The sequence below is a fragment of the Aedes albopictus genome, chromosome 2 (genome assembly GCF_035046485.1).
Source record: "Aedes albopictus strain Foshan chromosome 2, AalbF5, whole genome shotgun sequence".
NCBI classification, from domain to species: domain Eukaryota; kingdom Metazoa; phylum Arthropoda; class Insecta; order Diptera; family Culicidae; genus Aedes; species Aedes albopictus.
In genome coordinates, this window is record NC_085137.1 from 199,965,677 (window position 1) to 199,986,648 (window position 20,972).

The 20,972-nt window shown below is 39.8% G+C and overlaps 1 protein-coding gene across 1 annotated transcript in view; it reads left to right on the forward strand.

Moving 5' to 3' along the window:
* The window catches only part of LOC109425166 (neurogenic protein big brain), an 88,979-nt gene extending 75,679 nt beyond the window's left edge, over positions 1–13,300 (forward strand). The window contains exons 4-6 of the mRNA XM_029869180.2: positions 1,944–2,151; positions 10,909–11,672; positions 11,760–13,300. Coding sequence (XP_029725040.2) covers positions 1,944–2,151; positions 10,909–11,672; positions 11,760–12,195 — 1,408 coding nt within the window. The 3' untranslated portion in view covers positions 12,196–13,300. The remainder of the gene's footprint in view (positions 1–1,943; positions 2,152–10,908; positions 11,673–11,759) is intronic.
* Positions 13,301–20,972: the final 7,672 nt, after the last annotated feature.

Here is a 20,972-nt window from a genome sequence, read left to right on the forward strand (position 1 = left end):
AACTCCCATTTTGCGAGTTTGTCGGGAGTGGGATTTGACCCCATGTCCTCGGCGTGATAGTCAAATGTTCTAACCATCGCACTTCCTGCGAATTCTCATTCAATTTCACACCAATTGATTTAAATTTTTGTACAGTACTGCACTGAAGTGCGCATTGACTGTTTTTCATACAAAATGATCATATCGGGGGATCGAATCTCAGTTTCTAGAGCACCGATTGATCTCCAATTTTGAAAATAATTTCGAGCAGATTTTTTTTTCAAATTTTGTTCCGATTTTAAGAAAAAAAAAAAGAAATATTGATTCTGGAATAAATCCAAAATTTTCATTTTTAGGTAAAACATTTTTCTGCAAAGCGAACGAAACACACAACTTTTCTGAAAAAAAGACGTTTACCCAAAAAGCACGACTATTGCTTGAAAGTTGACTGAGTTATAGCAACACATGCCCCTATAACCCTAGGCAACATATAACACTAAGCTAGTTCATCTCGCGACCCACGCTTTATTTTCCTTTCGAAGGAAGAACCCACACTAAGTTTCAAAATTTTAAGTTTTGTATGTACAAAAGTCTACGAGGGAGGAGGTGGTGGAGTCTGGTAGGTGAAATGAGTCTACCTAGTTTATGGACAGCGCCTTACCTACTTTTTTTCCGAATAATTCTCATAATTACATATGTAGTTGAAAAGTAATACAGTGGGTCTTTTTTCATATTCATTTTTTTTTCGACATACTTTCAGTGCTCTCCCAAAAATTCCTACAGGGTATTTTACCCATATGCCAAAATTTTCCTGTTTTTTTTTGTTTGTTTCTTACTTTTCACCAAAAAAAAATTTTCAGCATGTTGACAAATCCTTATTAGCAATAAAACAACAATAAAGCTTCTTAACAAATTAAATTTCATATATTCACAAACAATCAAATTTAGACTGCAGACTTGAAGATTCTCTATGTAAATCGGTACATATACTTGTTTAGCCCACAATTTTATGAATATATTTGTATGGCTCTGAACTGAAATTTCTCTGATTTCATTACACTTCACTCGGATTGGAAATCAGCTTATCGAATAGAATCATAAGTAGTCGGAACCTCCGGAAATCTCGGAACCTGACCGAAAAAGTACGACCCTCCAATGAAAAGTAATGAATTTACCCCATGTCACAGACCGCATAATAGCTCATTAGCTTCTTTTTATTCGAATATAATGAATAAAAAAAATATGACCTATCATCGCACCCAATTTCCGATCTATTGATTTCATGTCCCAAAAAAAAACCAAGGCTACTCAGGGACTGTACCTATTGCCGTATCGATAAGTATCATTTTGACATATGCAAATCACTGCCCTTGGACGAAAATATTGTCACATGTGTCGATATTCAATGGGAACGAAATCGTAAAGTATGTATTGCGCTCACTTGATCGTTACAGTGACAAGCAATTTTCACCCTCCTTAACCATACTGTGTTGGTTATAGTAAGTAACACACCCCCCAGAAAAACGACCACTTTTTTGCGGTCAACCGTTTTATTGAAATCGCTTTTCGTGTTTCGGGTGTTTCATAACTTATGCAAAACTAATAATCGTTCCATAACGATCGTTTCCCACACTCTTGCCATAATTGAACGGAAAGACTTCCTATTGTTGGGCAAGTACTAAAACCACAAAAAAGTGAACCATCCAAAGAGCCGCCGCTTTTGCTTAACCATTTAGCATATCTTTTCACCGTGCTACCATGCTTCACACCAGTAACATCGCGTACCGACGACCGGACCGGACCGGGACCGGGGTCCATCTCGCTCTCAAACCCTAATTATCCTTTTCACATATTTTTTTTTCTTCTCAGCTTTTTACAGTTCCATCCATTCAGTTTGACGACACCAAAAAAACCGAATTGTTAACCATCTTCTTCTTGTTCGTTTTCTCCTTTCTTCCTTTCAGCGTGACGGTGCCCGGCTATCAGGGCAACCTGCAGGCAGCCGTGTCGCACACCTCGTCCCTGGCGGCCTGGGAGCGCTTCGGTGTCGAGTTCATCCTGACCTTCGTCGTGGTGCTGTCCTACCTGATCTCGACCAATTCGTACAAAAAGTACTTCGGTTCGTCGGCGATTGCCATCGGCGCGGCCTACAGTGCATGCAGTTTCGTCTCGGTAAGGATTCCCGATTGCTGGCTGCAGTGCAGTCACCTACCTCCTCTACCGCCCATCACCGACCGAGGTGATCCCCGCCCGTGCAGTTCCAGGAAAATTGATCTTAATAACGGTCTATTGATCGATCGATCGGCGGGAATCGATTTTGACTGCAGCGGCGGCGGCGGCGACAGAGAAGATCTTTGAGGGCTTCGCCCTGCAGACGGCTGCGGGTTTGAGCTAGGCGGTGGTGCATCCAAAGCCATTAGAAGAGATCAATCTTAAGAAGTTTGGAACAAAAATTATTTTGAAATTACTTTTGACCAAAAACTACTTGTGCCATGCTACAATGATCAACGAGAGATGGAAAAGATCTTGATTGGTCTAATCATGGCTAACACGGTTTTATTTCAGTAGATTTCTTTAACTCTAGCCGTGCATTGGGGTCCTTATGGCCCAGACAGGCGCGCTGAGCATGCACTACGTTAACGGAGTGAAGTTCAGGTTCAAGTAATGCACGAAGAAGGCTAAAAAATATTTCTGAACATAATTATATTTATATAAATTGTCTAACACGCAAGATGATGCAGTCAATATTCTTGTTGGATATTTGTTTAGAAATTTAAAAAAAAAAGCGAGACTGGAGGAACACTGCAAGTAATTCCATTGAAAAAATGCTTGAGAAAGTTTTGGAAAGATTCCTAAAAAATCTGTAGAAGAACCCCTGAAGTAATCTTCTTTATGAAATTTCTGCAGAAATCGCGGACAAGAATACTGGTGGAATTCTTGAAGAAATCCTTCAATAATGTTCTGAGGGGCCTTTGGAGGGTTTTCTGAAGAAATCCTTTGAAGAACTCTTGTTTAGAGATACCTCTGAAGGAATTCTCAGTAAAATTTTTGTACGATTTCTGAAGGGGTTTGTACACAAAAATCTCTCAACTACTACCTAGAAAATAGGCTGCGGCTTATTTTTGGAAAATTTGTTGAAACTTGGAATTTGTTAGTTCTTCTGGACTAAAATGACATTAAAAAAGAAACCTTTGAGTTTGATATTTAGCACCTCTTAGCGTAAACGTCTTAAAGTTGATTTTTTTTTTTTTTTTAAAGAACAGTTCATCCTTCATCATTTCATCATTTTTAAGCAACAAATCTATCTATAAAAGCACGCTAAAACATTTTCAATTGATCAAGCGATTAAAAAGTTATAGGGTTTCAAAGTTTTTTTTTGTAAAAAAAATGAAATTTAAAAAAAACTCATTTTTTGTGTGACTTTGGAAAAACTTAATATTCTACAAGTCTATTCGAAAATCAATTTGAAAGAAATTCACGGAAAATATATAGAAAATCGGTTGAAAATTGAAAAAGCTTTGGCACATTAAGTGAACGCTCCTTTTAATCACTCGAAAATTCGACTTTGAGGCGTTTGCGCCAACTCTAAATCTCAATATTTTTGGCTCATACTCAGAAGTTCCTGTTTTTATGTCATTTGAATCCAGAAGAGCTTGCGAATTCCAGGTTTCAACAACTTTTCAAAAATAAGCCGCAGCCTACTCTGCGGTAAAAAATCCTGAAGAATTGTTTGAAAATGCTAAGGAATGGATGCTTAAGTAATTTCTGCAAGAAATGTTGAGAAAAAAAATTGAAAAAAAAAACTGAAAAGATCCTTGAAGGAATACCTGCAGGAACTCTTGAAGCAACCCCTGGAGGAGCTCCCAGAAAAATCTTTCGAGAAATTTCTTGAGAAATTTCTGAATAAATAAATATACGAGAAACCCCCTGAATTTATGGAATACTACCGAGCCTCTAGAGTAATTCAAGCAAAAATTTCTGAAAAGTTCTGAATTTCCAAAGGAACACTCTAGAGAAGTTTTGGAAACCATTTCCGAATATTGATAAAAAAAAATTTGAAGAAGCATTTGCTAGAATTCCTGAAGAAACCTCTAAAAAAATCTAGAAGAATTTCTGGAGAATTTTTTTGAAGAGTTTTTGAAAAAATCCCAAAGAAAAACTCCTGGAAAAATTCTGAGAATATTACTTAAGCAATTTCTTCAGAAAAATGCTTAAAGAAATACATGAAGAAAAACAAGCATGAACTTATGTACCAATCCATTGAGAAACCCCAAGAGAAATTTCGTAGGAAATTTCTGAGGGAACTCGTGGATTAGTTTAGTTTCTTGAGAAACTTCTGAAGAAGTGCAAAGGAAAATTTCTGGGGAGATTTCTAAAAAAAATCTCTGGAGAAATTTTCCTGTTGTGGAGAACAGAAATGCATTTTGATGGGATACTTGCTTAAATCATCTAAGAAATCCTGCGAAAGTCTTCTTTTTGTAAACATTCCAGAAAATGTTTGATAAATCCTCAAATGATCCTCAAAGAAATTTCTGGCAGTATCCCAGAATGTTTTTTAGAATGTTTTAGAAAAATTCTTGCAAATCTCATAGAAATTCCAGCAATATTGTCCCATCCGCGATAATAACAGATAAATTCGTTCTCATTGAAATTCCTTCTGAAATTCCATCTGAAAATGACTTCAGGAGTTTCTGCTAAGAAAATCTCCATAAACTTACTCTGTGGATTTTTTTAGGAATGCCATCTGGTGATACTTTCAGGAATTTCTGCAGCAGATTCCCCCAGAAAATCTATCTGGAAATTCCCTTAAATAGTTCTTCTGGGGATTCCTGCAGAAATTCCCTTGGCCGAATTTTTCCAAAAACTCCATCTTTCAAAAATAAACTTTTGAAAGATTCCAAGAAGGTATTCTGACATGATTATTAGAAGGAAATATTTCCACGAGGACGTCCATAAAGCACTCCTGAAGAAATCTTACTCTTGGAGGAATCTTTTTACTACTAAAGTGTCCCAAAAAATCCTGAAAGATTCCCTGGTTGAAGTTTAACCGATTTCCACAAGGAAATCCTGAAGAATTTTCACAATGAACTTCCCAAGGAATTTCAAAAAGATCTCCGGGAAGATTTCTAGAAGAAACTATAGGACAGCTGCCACTAGGAACTTTTGAAGGTTTATCTGAAGGATTTTTGAAAGGAAATCATGGAGGATTCTCAGAAAGAAATCCTAGTGGAAGCCCTGAAGAACTCTAAGAAGATTTCCAGAAGAAACTCTTTGTGAAATTAATTGTTGGCGGATTTTTAAAAAGAGTTCTTGTGAGAATTCCAGTTCAAAATCCGGGAGAAATTATTAAGATTGATTGATTAATTTGTCTTTATTAAAGAGACTTTCAGCCCTTGGCTGGTTCGTCTCTTATTTTTAAGAAAATTTTAAACGTTATGCAGCAGAAGCTCATGACCGAAACGCATAACGAATTCATAAATAATTTCCAGATGGAATCCCAGATTACCCTGCGGTAATCTCAGAAGAAACTCCTGGAGCAATTCCTGGTCGTATACTGGAAGGATTTTCTGCAAGGATACCAGAGGAAACTCTTTCAAGAAACCCAGAAAGAACTAATGATGGAATACCCATTGGCGTAGCAGGCTTTTTTTTATTTTCTAACTCATTCTCCTAAACAAACACGAGAAAGAGCGAGATGCAAGAGAGGGGGTCTGTGCCTCCTCTTTCATCCTTCTCTATCTCGTGTTTGTTTAGGAGAGTGAGTGAGAAAAAAGAAAAAGCTTGCTACGCAAATGGGAGTACCAGAAAATACTTTATTACATGGAACAATTCAGCAAAATTACCTTAGAAGAAACATTAGGGGAATCTTACGATGAGCCTCCAGATGATCGAGTCCGACCTGGACACGTTTGTGTACAGATTTGAGTGGTGCGACTTTAACACCAAGTTGAAGTAAAAATACAGCCGTGTTTGGTGAATTCGGCGTTCATTGTTTAAGACTATTAATTTGAAAATGTATACTAACTTTGTGAGTTTTACTTTTTTTGTGTACTCACATGTACAATGAAAAACTTTTTGATACTGGGACTTCTTCCAGAGATTCCTCCAAGGATTTTTTGAAAAAAAAAGTCCCATGATTTCTCCAAAAGTTTATTTAAGAGTAAATTCCTCCCGAAATTACTCTACTGTCTTTTCAAAACATCTATCAAAGATTAATTCGAAAAATGAAAAATCTTCAGAAATTCATCCAAAAATCATCCAGGTATTTCAGAAACTCCTCCAGCGATTCCTTCAAAAAATCTTCCAGGATTTCTCTGAGAAATATTCCAGAAGATTCCATTAATACCTTTAGAAAATTATTAGCTTCCTTTAGTATTTTCTCCAAAGTTCTATAGAAATTATTTTTATTAAACCTTCCTGGGATCCCTTCCGATATTGCCTTATGGATTCCTTAAGAAAATCATCCAGGAATTCCAAGGCAAAATTATCCAGGAATTCCAGGCAAAATCTTAACCGGATTTCTTTAAAAACATTTTCCTTGAATCTGCTCTAGATTTTCCTTCGAAAATGTCGTTAAAGGATCTTTCAAAGCTTTCTCCAAAAAAATCCTCCAGAATAGCTTTCATGGGATTCAACAAAAATGGCTCCATAGATTTTTCAGGAATTCGTATGAGAATTTATTCCAGGTTCTTCCAGAAATTTATCCAAGAATTGCTTTAGAAAATCATCCACAGACTCCTTCAGAAATTTCTACAAAGATGCCCTCAGGAATTCTTCTAGGAATTCTTTTACAAATTCCAATGGATATTCCCTCAAAAATTTCTTATGAGATTTCTCTACAAATTTGTCCGAGGATTCCAAGTCAATTGAAAGTCTATGGATTTCTTCCAAAATTGATCCATGGATTTCTTCAGAACTAAATCCAGAAATCTATTAAGGATTGTTTGAGAAACTCTTCCGGAAGTTTTTTTAAACAGAAGTTCTTCCAGAAATTCTTAAAGAAATATCTCTAGGGCTTCCTGTGAATTTCCAGATGATTCCCTGATGAATTTTGCCAGGAATTCTTTTAGGTAAACTTCTATGGGTTTCTTCTGAAACTCTACTAGGAATAACTTAAGAAATTCTCTTAGATTCATTTGAAAAAAATCATAGGAAATTTCACCACAATTTTCTATAAAGATTTCTTCAGAAATTCCCTCAAGAAGCTTTGCTTTAAAAAAATCTTTCAGTGGATTTTCAAAAAAAATTCTTTGGACTACCAGAGATATGTTGAAGAATTGCTCTAAGGATTCCATTGAAAATTTTCTCATGAATGTGCCCAGAAATGTCTTCAGGATTTCAGAAAGTCCTGCAGAAATCCCTTCAGTGATCGTTGCATTTTTACTTTCAGTTATTCAGGTAAAAATTTCTTCAGAGATTTCTACAGATGGTCATTAAGAGATTCCTTTAGGATTTCCTTTATTTATTGCCCCAGAAATTTATCCGACATTTACTCTAAGAATGATAACACCGTTCAACACTAAATTTTGTTATGGGATGAGAAAAAAATAACAGGGGTTTGGGGCCCCAGAAGTGTCATAGTGAAAGAATTTTCGAAAAATATTGGACCGGGCCTTCACAGTTCAAAACCGAAGTTTGTATGGAGAACTTGGGGTGTTCAATTGATATGTGCATTAGAACGCGCTGTGCGTATATTTAGGCGTTAGACAATAACGAAACTAACCCAAATACCGAAAACGCCTAAAAATAGGCACGGCACGTTCTAATGCACATATCAATTGAACACCCCAAGTCCTCCATACAAACTTCGGTTTTGAACTGTGAAGGCCCGGTCCAATATTTTTGAAAAATTCTTCCACTATGACACTTCTAGGGTGCCAAACCCCGGTTATTTTTTTCTCATACCATAACACCAAATTTTGAAAAATTTTGTCGAGCAGTGTAATTCGTCAACTCCTTCACAATTTTTTTCCAAAATATTTCCAAAAAAAATCTATTTAGATTTCTTTAGAAATATTTCAATATTTATTCTTGGGCTCTTTGTAGACGTTTATCATCTATGCGTTTCTCCAGGTATTTTTTTTTCAGAAATTCATCCACAGATTTCTTCAGGAACACTTTCAGAAAATCTTGCAAAATTTTAATTGAGGATTTCTTCAGGAACATTCCTACGAATCTCTCAATATTTAGTTTTTCTACGATTTCTTGGTGATAGGGCATGGGTTTCACGAGAAGTTTCACCAGGTATTTCTCCAGGAAGTTATAGAAAAATTCCTCCAAGGATTCCTTCAAGAATTTCTCTGGGATTTCTTCTGATAGCCTTCCAGAGATTCAGTCAAAAATTACATCCTAAGATTTCTGCTGGGATTCTACCTGAAATTACTTCAGGGCTTCTTTCAGAAATCCCTGCTGAGATTCCTTCTGAAATTCCTTTAAGAAAATACGTTTATCTCCAGAGATATCTTCAATGTTTTAGGAATATCAAAAATGGATTTCATTGAAAGTTCATACATGGAATTTTTAAGAATTTCATCAAAAATGTCTTTACAAATTCTACCATATTTTTTTCAAAATTTCTTCTCAGGGTTTTTCTAGATTTTTTTGAGAAATTTATTATAGCAGTAATTTCTTCAGAAACCCCTACAAGGATGTTTTTTAGAAATGGCTCTTGCACTTGCATCAGACATACCTCTTGGGATGTCTAAAGAGATTCCTGTTGAATTTCACGTTCTGTGATTTTCAAAAGTTTTTCCAAGATAATACACAATAATTACTAAACAATATTCTGAGGCATCTCTGAAGGATGTTCTAAATGTTTCAAGAAATTCGTTTCAAAACTCATGGAGATACCCTTGGAAACATCGAGAAGAAATTCGTGGGGGAACTCTTGGACAAAAATTTCTGGAAAAATTTAGGAAGTTATCTCTTGAACAATTCCTAATGCCTAGAAGAGTACCTGAAGAAACATCTTAAGATACCTTCTTGCTTCGCTGAAAAAAATCTTAGCAGACTTCTGGAGGAACTCTGCAAGTAATTTCAAAAACAATTTGAGAAATTTCTGGAGAAGTTCTAGAGGAGCTTGGAGTCAGCTTTCGACTGAGGTATCTGGACACATGGGAGGATTTTCGGCGTGGCAGTCACAATTGCAATCAAACGATCAGATATTCTCCATCATCATCACATCGAAACGTCGGATGAAGGAGAATATCTGATCGTTTGATTGCAATTGCGACTGCCACGCCGAAAACCCTCCCAGGTGTTCTAGAGGAGTTTTTTGAAAAAAAAAAATATAAAAAATTGTGTTTCGAAATGTCAGAAAAGGCCACTGGTGGATTTTTTGAAGAAATCCTTCAATAAACTTTCTGGGATCCCTGAAAGATTTTCTAAAGGAATCATTGGAAGAACAGCTGGAGATACCAAATTCTAAAATTTGGAAACCTTGAGTAACCAGCTTTAAGTTTACTATGATAGCACTGTTGATAGTCAAGAACGTTAAGTCAATTACTAGTCACCTGCTGTTGATTCATTTAACGATCTTGCGGAATTGAGTGAATGCGCTTATCATTTTGATGTTCGAATCAGGGCCTGTGATGGTTCTAGTTTATTGGCACCTTGATTACTTAGAAATTTCCTTTTTTTTCCTATTCAGTTTATAAAGCATAAGATTTCCTGATGTCACGTTGCAGCAAAGCACCCGGCTCTGCACACAGACAGGCCAAAGAAGAAACCCAACCCGGTAACGAACGACATCGACAAGAAACCAAAATTGCGAGAAACACCTGCCGTTTTGGTATTTTGCTTTGCGCCTTGGTCGCTGATTGCTGGGCCTACCATGCTGCCTGCAGGCCACCCAGCTGATTTGAATTGAACCGCTGGCTGTCTGATGCATGCAGGTCGATCGATGATCGTGATCGAGAAGCTTGCCAATGAATAAAAGGTGGAATAAGATTTTGAAAGTCTCTCAATACGGTCGGTGTGATGTTTAGGGAAGAAGCCATTGACCATTATTGGAAGTTGTGATCGTACGCCTGTGCAGGTGTGTTGGGTTAAGATCAATGCCTCTACAAGTTTAATTCCTTTAGAGATTATAAAACAAGGATTACCAGCAGAGCTTTGTTATATCTCAGCTATAGTCAAATTGTTGTTCATTTCCAAAACAGTTTCCTTCATTATTGAATGTGCTGGAAAATCCGAGATTTAAATAAAAGTTTATGATTTCTAGAGTTTTTGGAATCCAATTCTCAAAATATTTAGTAGTTCATGAAGTTTTTAAAGTTTGGATAAAAAGAAGTACAGGATAAGTACAGCTTCCAATTCCTGAATTTCTACATTTGTTTTGTTCGAACAGGAACATGCTGCTGTTTATTTTATTAAACGTACATCTGCAGCAATCAAAGCCTTACCATAACAAACGCTTTTGAAAAAGGATTTCCTCCTTTTTCTTTATCCTGTCGAAATGCTGGGCCGAGCAACACTCGCAGGTAGAATTCTTTACGAAACCATAATCGAAAAAAAACTTCCCCATTTGGCCTTTCCTTCGCTGTACATGTGCATCCTTAAACATCCATATACTGCGCTGCATTATGGTTTTGTTCTGCTCGGTGTCCCACTTTTTTTATTTCGAATGTCTTTGTCATCGCGTTTCCTTCATTTAAAAACCATTCCTCCCTCGGAGAGGTCGAGATAGGAAACCAAATGCACAGCAACCGACCCTAAATAATAGAAGGCTGAAAGCAGTTCGAGATAGTGGTGGCCAGGGTGGGGGTGCAATCGCTAGCTGTTTGCTAGAAAACCCATGCAGGTCAATTTCGAATTTAGGTCCCGCATTCTTTAATTTTACGGATCCTGAATCGTGCCTAGATAAGATCAAGAAACGGGAAAACCGTAACATTAACAAATCAATTTTTTCCGCTCTTTTTACTCTTTTAGATGCCTTACCTGAATCCAGCGCGGTCACTAGGGCCATCGTTCGTGCTGAATAAGTGGGACAACCACTGGGTTTACTGGGTAGGCCCGCTGATAGGAGGAATGGTGTCCGGTTTGTTGCATGAGTTCATCTTCAGCACCAAGAAGACGTCCAAGAAATCCAAAGATGACGTCGATTCCAGCGTCAACTCCGACGAAGACATCAACTACGACATGGACATGGACAAACCGCAGCAGACGGGAAAGTACCACACCTACCGTCCATCCACTGGAACCCTAGTAAGCCAACAGCGCTTCTGCCAAAGCATCTACACTGCCGAACCGACCTCGAAGACCGATCGCGTTGAGTCGATCTACGGTGGTACAAAATCTATGTACTGCAAGTCACCTCCACTTACCCGTGCCAACCTAAACCGATCGCAGTCCGTCTACACCAAAAGCAACACCGCTCTGAACCGCGATATGAGCATCCGACCTGGACCACTAGTTCCTGCCCAGAGCCTGTACCCGCTGAGGGTCACCCAACCGCAGAGCTCCCATCTACAAAACCAGAACGTTCAAAACCAACTTCAACAGCGATCGGAAAGCATCTACGGTATTCGTAGCTCAATGCGACAGCAAGGACCTCCGGAACGAATGCCCCAACAGCTACAACCCCATCCTCAACCTAACGAACCTCAAGGCTTCCAACCCATCTACGGATCTCGCAATAACTCCAACTGCTCCTCAGATGCCTTAAAGTTCGATCGGGAGCCCCGCGAAAACAGGTAAGCCTCAAAATACATTCCCACAGAACGAAAGCAAAACCCTACATTAACGGTATCTACTAACAGGTCACTTCTCTAAAATTCTAGCCGCGACGACTCCATGTCCTCCAAGTTTTCCCGCTCCGCCCGACCGGAGTCCATGTACGGTCAACGCCGGGTCCAATCGGCCCAATCGGATGACAGCTCGTACGGGTCATACCACGGACCTGGACCTGCCATCACACCCCCAACAAGGAACGCCAGCAATAGCAGCAGCAACTACAACGGAGGCATGATGCTGCCAAACTACGGACCCGGTCCCGTTGCGATGACTCAAATGCAATCGGAACGCAAGGCTTCGTCTTCTTCGCAGCAGCAACAGCAGCAGCAGCAACAACATCAACAACAACATCAACAGCAACAACAGACCATGGGCAATCGGACGCCCGTCAGTATACAGAACACCAATCTTCCGCCACCGCCACCCCAGCTTCAGAACCATCCGGGGGGCTACCCGATGGCGCACGCCGTGCGGCAGAACTGAATCTCCCTGGATGAATCCCAGTGCCAGACTATAGAACAATGTAAAAATGTGTGGTTTTCTTGTTCGTAAGTTAGGAGCAGAGTTTTAGGCCTATTAGTTAGTCCGTGTTTTGAGTAAGCAGTTTTCTACTATAGAGATTTTATTTATTGTCATTTTTTTCTACAGAACTACTCTCTTGAGTTTCCAATCTATCAAGTACTTTGAAAGGGCTAAACATTTTGAAATAGGTTTCAACGTCATTGCGAATTATTGACATTATAAAGACTGATAGAAACCCACTTTTGTGTGTAGGAGATTTATGTATACACCTTGAAAAACAGTTGTTGTTGAGATTTTGATGACTTTTGATTCCTAGAAAACTATTAATTAAAAACCATTGTTGGCTAACATAGACCTTAAAAACATATTGTGAGGAATAGTTGCAGTTAGAAACGTCAAATGCATCAATCAATACAAACTCCATATTAAAAAAACAAAATCAATAATAAAAACAACAGCGACTGACCTTAATGTTGGCGAAATGCTCTCTCACAATTCTGATAGAACAAAACAAATATCTGAGCTGTCATCCTTATATATTCTCCGCTAGAATTCTCCAATGTTTTAGCAACTTAGTACAAATGTATATATTAAAATGGATTTTAGCATAACCCTAGATAGGATTAGATAGTCCAAGTAAGTGTTCAACCATTTGAATCGATAACGATATCGATAAATAATCAAGGCATTCATACTACCTTTGCTTACTTCAGTTTGTCTTGTGAAAATATATTTTTGTATTGTGCCGTTACTATTCTGATGATTTCTTCATTGCAGCTTGTTCTAGTAATTAAACTATCTGAAAGTCCCAATTGAAACGGATCCAATCATTCGTAGTAATTTCTGAACCAATTTATTATCTTGAAGTTAACTCCAAACTCCAATAAATGCCAAAATCTTTTTCGAGACAAAAAAAGAATCCGATTGTAACGCAGTTGTCAGGTTTAGGAATTTCATAATGTAGTCGAGTAAACTTGTTGTATTATCATAATATTGTAAATATCTACCAATTAGATTAGAAAAATATGAAAGGATTTATAATAAAGTATCGAATTTTTAAACAGGATTGATTGCTATGAAATTATTTGAGGACGCATATGGGGAGGTGGGAGCAAGATGGACCAGTGCTGTTTTAACGTACTCTACACAGCTAGTCGCGTTCGATAATTTTTACCGAAATCTCAACTGCTGGGCGTTCGGTAAATGGTTTGTTGCCGAAATTCTGTAAAAGTTACCAAATTTCGATAAAATTCTATTGTTTATCTGTCAAATCTTAACGAAGTTCGGTAAACATCACCGAATTTTTCCGGTAAAAAACTTAACATCATAATTAATTTTAATTGGCTTTTTTCGGTGATATGAATACTACTCGGAGTATGAGGGAGTAAGGAAAGTAATGAAAGAATACGATGGATAGATACGCAAGCGAGCGATAAGAGAAATTGAACAGAAATTGAAATAAACAGAGGGCCATTGTTGAGCAACACAATCACAACGACGATCTCCTTGCCATGCGTTCTCGAGTTGAACGGCTAGGTAATAGTAGTTAGATGAATACTACTATCCCTAGACTGACAGTAGTATTAATCTAACTACTATTACCTAGCCGTTCAACTCGGATTCGGATTCAGCGGCCCAAAATCCTTCGGAGACACATTAGTTTGCTCTTGAGACAAAAAAATGTTGCGCTGTGTTATGATAAAGTCATGCGGTGATTAAACCTAGTAAATAAAAAATAAAAAAAAAATAAAAAAACTTAACAGTTTAGATTTCGGTAAAATATTACCGAAGTCGATGATTTTTTCTAAGTGTGTATTGTTTGAATATTCCGATGTAAACAACATGGATACAAAAAAAATATTGTATTATTTTTTTTTTTATTTTATTAATGCGCAAGGGGGTCATGAGGCCAAGTCTCCAATGCAAGTCCAAGAACTCACATCGTCCGTAATACACCGTGGAATTTGGGAGTAGGCATTGTAACATCTTTAGCCCGGCGGCTTTTAGGGAAATAATTGTGCTAAGAAATGCCCCAGGGGGGGGGGGGGGGGGGGGGGGTGCCTTCCTTCTGGGAGCCGAAAATACGTGCCTTTTTTGTATTTTTCATAAATTATATATGTTTTTGCTCAAATTTCATCGTTTTGCTTTCCATCAATAGTTATAACTGATCCTTGACATGCAATGTGCATTACTATCCATCATAGTCTGTTGAATTTTTCTTCCCAGAGCTATTCTAAGGCCTCCAAGGTACTCCGAATTTTGTGTCACAAGTCCAGCATTCTAAACCAAATGTTATACACGATGAATGATCACAGAACATAGTCTTACGGTACTCAAAAAGCCTCAAAGCACCCCTAGAAAATTCATGGTACATATATGAATTGGGTGATCTAGGTCATCCAAACGACTTTGGAATACATTTTCTTAAGATCTACTGGATCTACCATCATTTGTGTTCACTCTGTTCAAGAAATTTGGTCACGTTGATGTCCATTAGACCTCGCAATGCTACGAACAACTTCATATTGTAGTAATTGGACATTCCATGAAATACAAATGGCCTCCAATACACTTTGAAGTTAGGGTTACGATATCTACATACTGCGTCATGCTTAAAACGCAGTTTCGAGTTCGAAAGGAATCGCTCAAGAAACTTATTGAGTGATTCGTGGCAGAAACTTTCTTCGGTGACTGCCATTTGAACTGCCATTTCTTCGCTAAGGTTGTCCCGATCCAAACTGCACCACGGAAAATAGTGTATTACTTTTGATTGAATGTCCGGTGTCCTCCTGAAATTCCTCAAGGGATTCCTTGTGGAAACCTCTAGGAATTTTCCAAGGGATTCCACCTCGAATCCTTCCAGGGATGCTTCCTGAGATACCTACAGGATTCAACCAAGAATCTATCCGGGGATTCCTCTTGGAATTTATCCAGGGATTTCTCCATGAAATTCTGCAGGAATTCATACCGGGATTCCACCAGGAATTCCTCCAGCAATTCATCAGAGGGTTCCTCCCTGAATTCCTTCAAAGTTTCCTCCAGGAATTCCTCCGAGGATTCCTCCAGGAATTCCTCTGGGGATTCCTTCAGGAATTCCTCCGGGGATTCCTTCAGGAATTCCTCCGGGCATTCCTACAGAAATTTCTCCGGGGATTCCTTCAGGAATTCATCCGGGGATTCCTTCAGGAATTCCTCCGGGGATTCCTTCAGGAATTCCTCCGGGAATTCCTTCAGGAGGGGTCTCCAGTTAGCCTAGTGGTTAAGGCTATGCATCGCCAATCCAGAGACGGCGGGTTCGATTCCCGTTCCGGTCGGGAAAATTTTCTCGACTCCCTGGGCATAGAGTATCATTTTACAGGTAAGTAAGCCCTTCAATTAATAACTGTGGAAGTGCTCAAAGAACACTAAGTTGAAGCGAGGCAGGCCAAGTCCCAGTGGGGACGTCGAGCACTAAAGAAGAAGAGGAAGATTCCTTCAGGAATTCCTTCGGGGATTCCTTCAGGAATTCCTCCCGGGTTTCTTTCAGGAATTCCTCCAGGGATTCCTTCAGGAATTCCTTTGGGGATTCCTTCAGGAATTCCTTTGGGGATTCCTTCAGGAATTCCTCCGGGGATTCCTTCAGGAGTTCCTCCGGGGATTCCTTCAGGAATTCATCTGGGGATTCCTTCAGGAATTCCTCCGGGGATTCCTTCAGGAATTTCTCCGGGGATTCCTTCAGGAATTCCTCCGGAGATTCCTTCAGGAATTTCTCCGGAGATTCCTTCAGGAATTTCTCCGGAGATTCCTTCAGGAATTCCTCCACGGATTTCTTCAGTAATTCCTCCGGGAATTCCTTCAGGAATTCCTCCGGAGATTCCTTCAGGAATTCCTCCGGGGATTCCTTCAGGAATTCCTCCGAGGATTCCTTCAGGAATTCCTCCGGGGATTCCTTCAGGAATTCCTCCACGGAATCCTTCAGGAATTCCTCCGGAGACTCCTCCAGGAATTCCTTCGTTGATTTCTGCAGGAATTCCTCTAGGGATTCCTCCAGGAATTCCCGAAAGATTTGTTGGAGGACTGCCCAAAAGAATTTCTTACCCTTTCTTTTTGCATCACGTTGAAAACAGCTCGCTGACGTAGTGTACGGTTTGGGTCAAAAATGACCCCAATGCCAAAGAAGGGTTAAGGAATCACCCGATTCTCAGGAGCTATTATCTCAGGAATTTCTCGAGCAATCCCCGCAGGAATTCCTGGAGGTATCACAAAAAAAATCCTGTTGGAATCCCCGAAAGAAGTCCTGAAGGAGGATTTCCTGCAGGAATCTCTGGAAAAATCCCCGGAAGAATTCCTGGTGGAATTCCTGGAGATATCCTCAGGGGAATTCCTGGAGGAATCCCCGTGGATATTCCTGAAGAAATTTTTCGGAGGAATTTCTGGAAGAATTCTTGAAGAAATGAATGGAGAAACCCCGGAGGAGTTGCTGGAGGAAACCCCGGAGGAATTCCTGGAGACATCCCCGGAGGCATCCCCAGAGGAATACTTGGAGGAGTTCCTGAAAAAATACCCGGAGACATTCTTGGAGGAATCCTCAGAAAAAAAATCCTGCAGGAATTTTAGAAGGGATTCCTGTAGGAATCCCCGGAAGAATTTCTAGAGGAATTTCTGGAGGAATTCCTGGGAAATTTCCTAGAGGAATTCTGAAGAAATTTTCGGAAGAATTTCTGTTGGAATTCCTTGTGAAATTCACGGAAGGATTCCTGTCGGGATTCCTGGAGAAATTTCTGCAAGATTTCTTGGAAGAATTCTTAGAGGCATCCATGGAAGAAGTTCTGGAAGAATTCCTTGGAAAATTCCTGGAGGAATTTCCGCAGGAATCTCCGGAAGGTTTCGTATAACTTCCTGGAGGAATCCTCGGAGAAATTCCCGGAAGTATCCTGGAGGAATGCCTGGAGGAATCATTCGACAAATTTCTGGAAGAATTCCTTGAAGAATTTCAAAAAGAAATCCTGGATTTTTTCCAGGAAGAATTCTTACAGGAATTCCTGGAAGAAACTCTTGGAAAAAAATGTGGAGAAACTCCTGGAGAAATACCTGGAAGAATTCCTAGAGGAACTCTTGACAAAAATCCAAGAGCAATTCTTGGAAGAATTCTAGGTAGAATTCCTGGAAGAATACCTGGAAAAATTCTATGAATAATTTCTCGAAGAGAATTCCTAGAAGAATTTTTGAAAGAGTAATTCCGGTAAGAATTCCTGGAAGAGTTTCTGGAGAAATTCCTGTAGAAATTTCCGGGAAAATTCCCAGAGGAATTTATGAAGCAATTCCCTGAGGAATCCTTAAAGGACTTCTTGAAGAAATCCTCGAAGGAATTCTTCAAACGGAAGAATTCCTGGAGGAATCCTCAAAAAAAAATCCTAGAGGATTCCAAAGAGAAGTTCCAGGAGGAATTTCGAGAAGAATCCTCGAAGCAGTCCTGAAGGAATTCTCGGAAAACTCCTGGAGAAATTTCCGGAACAAACCCGGAAGAATCGCCGCAGGAATTCTTGAAGGAATCCTAGAAGGAATTCATCGTAGAAGCCCCGGAGAATTTCCTGGAGGAATCCTTGGAGGAATTCCTGGAAGAATCCTCGGAGAAATTCCTGGAGGAAATATTGAAAGAATTCCTGAAGTATTTCCTGAAGTATTTTCTGAAAGAATCTCCTGGTAGAAATTGTAAAATTATTTCTGCAAGAATTCCTGGCAGGGTTCCTGATCTCCCCTTTTTATCTTTTTCCACATTCGAAGACAGTCAGCAGCGAACGGTTGTCGCTTTAGTTCGTGTGTATGCTTGTCAGCGACGATAGCAATCTCCGGCGAATGGTGGGAAGCCACACTTGGAAATTACTCATTCGTCCACATTCGCATCGCAAGCGAATGCGATTCGTGAGTGATGCGATTGCCATTGTGCATACGAATTTTTGATGTTTTCGAATTATTTTCTTTGCTAATCTAGCATTTCAACAAGAATACAGTAAAAATGTATGCATTACATGCAGAAATTCCTTTCTACTTATGATAATAGCCGCTTCGATTGCTCACCAGCATTCTTCACCATTCGCCATTCATTCATTCGCGTGCGATCCAAACTGCGACGAACGGCTACGAATATCCATGTCAAACAATTTGCGCATCGCTTCCCACTGGTGATGGGGTTGCGTGTTTGATCACGACGATCCGTTTGCTGCATCTTTCTCGATTCGCTTCAGCAAAGAGGAGTGAATATGAATGGAGTGAGGCGAATATACCGATCCTTGCTGGAGGTATTCCTGAAAATATTTCTAGAGAAATTCCTTGTGAATTTTCGGAAGAATTCATGGAGTAATTCCCGGAGTAATCCTGGAGGTATTCTTTAAAGAATTTCTGAAGTATTCCCTGGAAGAATTTCTGGAGGAATCCTGGAGGAATCCTCGGAGGAATTCCTAGAGGAATCCCCGGAGGAATTCCTGGAGGAATCCTCGGAGGAATTCCTGGAGGAATATTCGGAGGAATTCCTGGAGGAATCCTTGGAGGAATCCTCGTAGAAATTCCTGGAGTAAATATTGAAAGAATTCCTGAAGTATTTCCTGAAGTATTTTCTGGAAGAATCTCCTGGTAGAATTTGTAAAATTATTTCTGCAAGAATTCCTGAAGGTATTCTTGAAAATATTTCTAGAGGAATTCCTGGTGGAATTTTTGAAAGAATTCATGGAGTAATTCCCGGAGTAATCCTGGAGGTATTCTTTAAAGAATTTCTGAAGTATTTCCTGGAAGAATTTCTGGAGGAATCCTCGGAAGAATTCCTGGAGGAATCCTCGGAGGAATTCCTGGAGGAATCCTCGGAGGAATTCCTGGAGGAATCCTCGGAGGAATTCCTGGAGGAATCCTCGGAGGAATTCCTGGAGGAGTCCTCGGAGGAATTCCTGGAGGAATCCTCGGAGGAATTCCTGGAGGAATCCTCGGAGGAATTCCTGGAGGAATCCTCGGAGGAATTCCTGGAGGAATCCCCGGAGGAATTCCTGGAGGAATCCTCGGAGGAATTCCTGGAGGAATCCTCGGAGGACTTCCTGGAGGAATCCTCGGAGAAATTCATGGAGGAATCCTCGGAGGAATTCCTGGAGGAATTCCTGGAGGAATTCCTGGAGGAATCTCTGGAGGAATTCCTGGAGGAATCCCCGAAGGAATTTCTGGAGCAGTCCCCGAAGTAATCTCCGAAGGAATCCTTGGAGGAATTTATTTATTTATTTATTTATTTATTTAAGGAAGGAATTCCTGGGATTATCCCCGAAGTAATTCCTGGAGGGATCTCCGAAGGAATTCCTGGAGGAAACTCTGAATGAATTTATGGATGAATCTCCGCAGGAAATCTAGGAAGAATCTCCATAGGGAGTGCCGGAGGACTTGCTGAAGGAATCCTCGGAGGAATTCCAAGAGGAAACCCCTAAAGAATTCCCAAAAGAATTCCACCAGGAATTTCCAATTGAATTTCTGGAGGAATTCTCAAACGAATTCCTGGAGGAATCTTCTATGGAATTCTTGGAGGAATCCCCGAAGGAAATCCTGGATAAATCTCCGCAGGAATTCCTGGAGATATTCCCATAGAAATTGCTGGAAGATTTCTTGAAGGAATCTACGGAGGATTCCTAATGGAGTTCCTGGAAGACTTCCAAAGGGTATTCCTGGATGATTCGCCGAAGGAATTTCTGGAGGATCTCAAAAGGAATTCCTGGAGTAATCTCCGTAGGAATTCCTGTAGAAATCCCCAAAGCAATTCCTTGAGGAATCCCCGAAGGAATTCCTGGATGAATCCCCGATGGAATTCCTAAATGAATCTCCGAAGGAATTCCTGGAGGAATTCCCGATGGAATTCCTGGATGAATCTCCCAAAAAAAATCCTGCATGCATCCCCGGAGGAATTCTTGCAGGAATCTCCAAAGAAATTCCTGGAGGAATTTCCGAAAGAATTCCTAGAGGAATCTCCGAAGGAATTCCTGGAGGAACTTCCGATGTAATCCTGGATGCATCTGGAGGAATCCCCGAAAGAATTTATGGATGAATATCCGCAGAAATTCCTGGAGGAATCCCCATAGTAAATGCTGGAGGACTTTCTGAAGGAATCCTCGGAGGAATTCCTGGAGGAATTCCGAAACGAATTCCTGGAGGAATCTCCGATGGAATTCCTGGAGGAATCACCGAAGGAATTCCGGGAAGAATCCCTGAAGGAATTCCGGGAGAAATCCCCGAAGAAATTTCTTGAGGAATTCCCGAAGGAATTCCTGGAGGATTCACTGAAGGAATATCTGGAGGAATCGTCGAAAGACTTTATGGATGAATCCCCGAAGGAATTCCTGGAGAAATCCTTGAAAGAGTTCTTGAAGGAATCTATGACAGAATTTCTGGAGGAATCCCCCAAGGAATTCCTAGAGGAATCCTCGTAGGAGTTCCCGAGAAATGTCCCGAAGGATTTATTGGAGTAATCTTTGGGTGAGTTTCTAAAGAAATTTCGGAACTGAAATTCTTGGAATTCTGGATGACTTCTTTCTGTGATTCTTCCGGGAATCCATTTCGGGATTTCTCTCGCAAGTTTTTCAGGGGTTCCTCGAGGAAGAGCATTTGGGGATATTCTTTCACAAAATCCTCCAGGTTCCTCCAGGAATTCTTCTGGAGATTGCGCCAGAATTCAGAAGATAATTAATTATCCGGTATTCCTTTATGAATTTGGTTCTGATTCATCCAGAAATTTC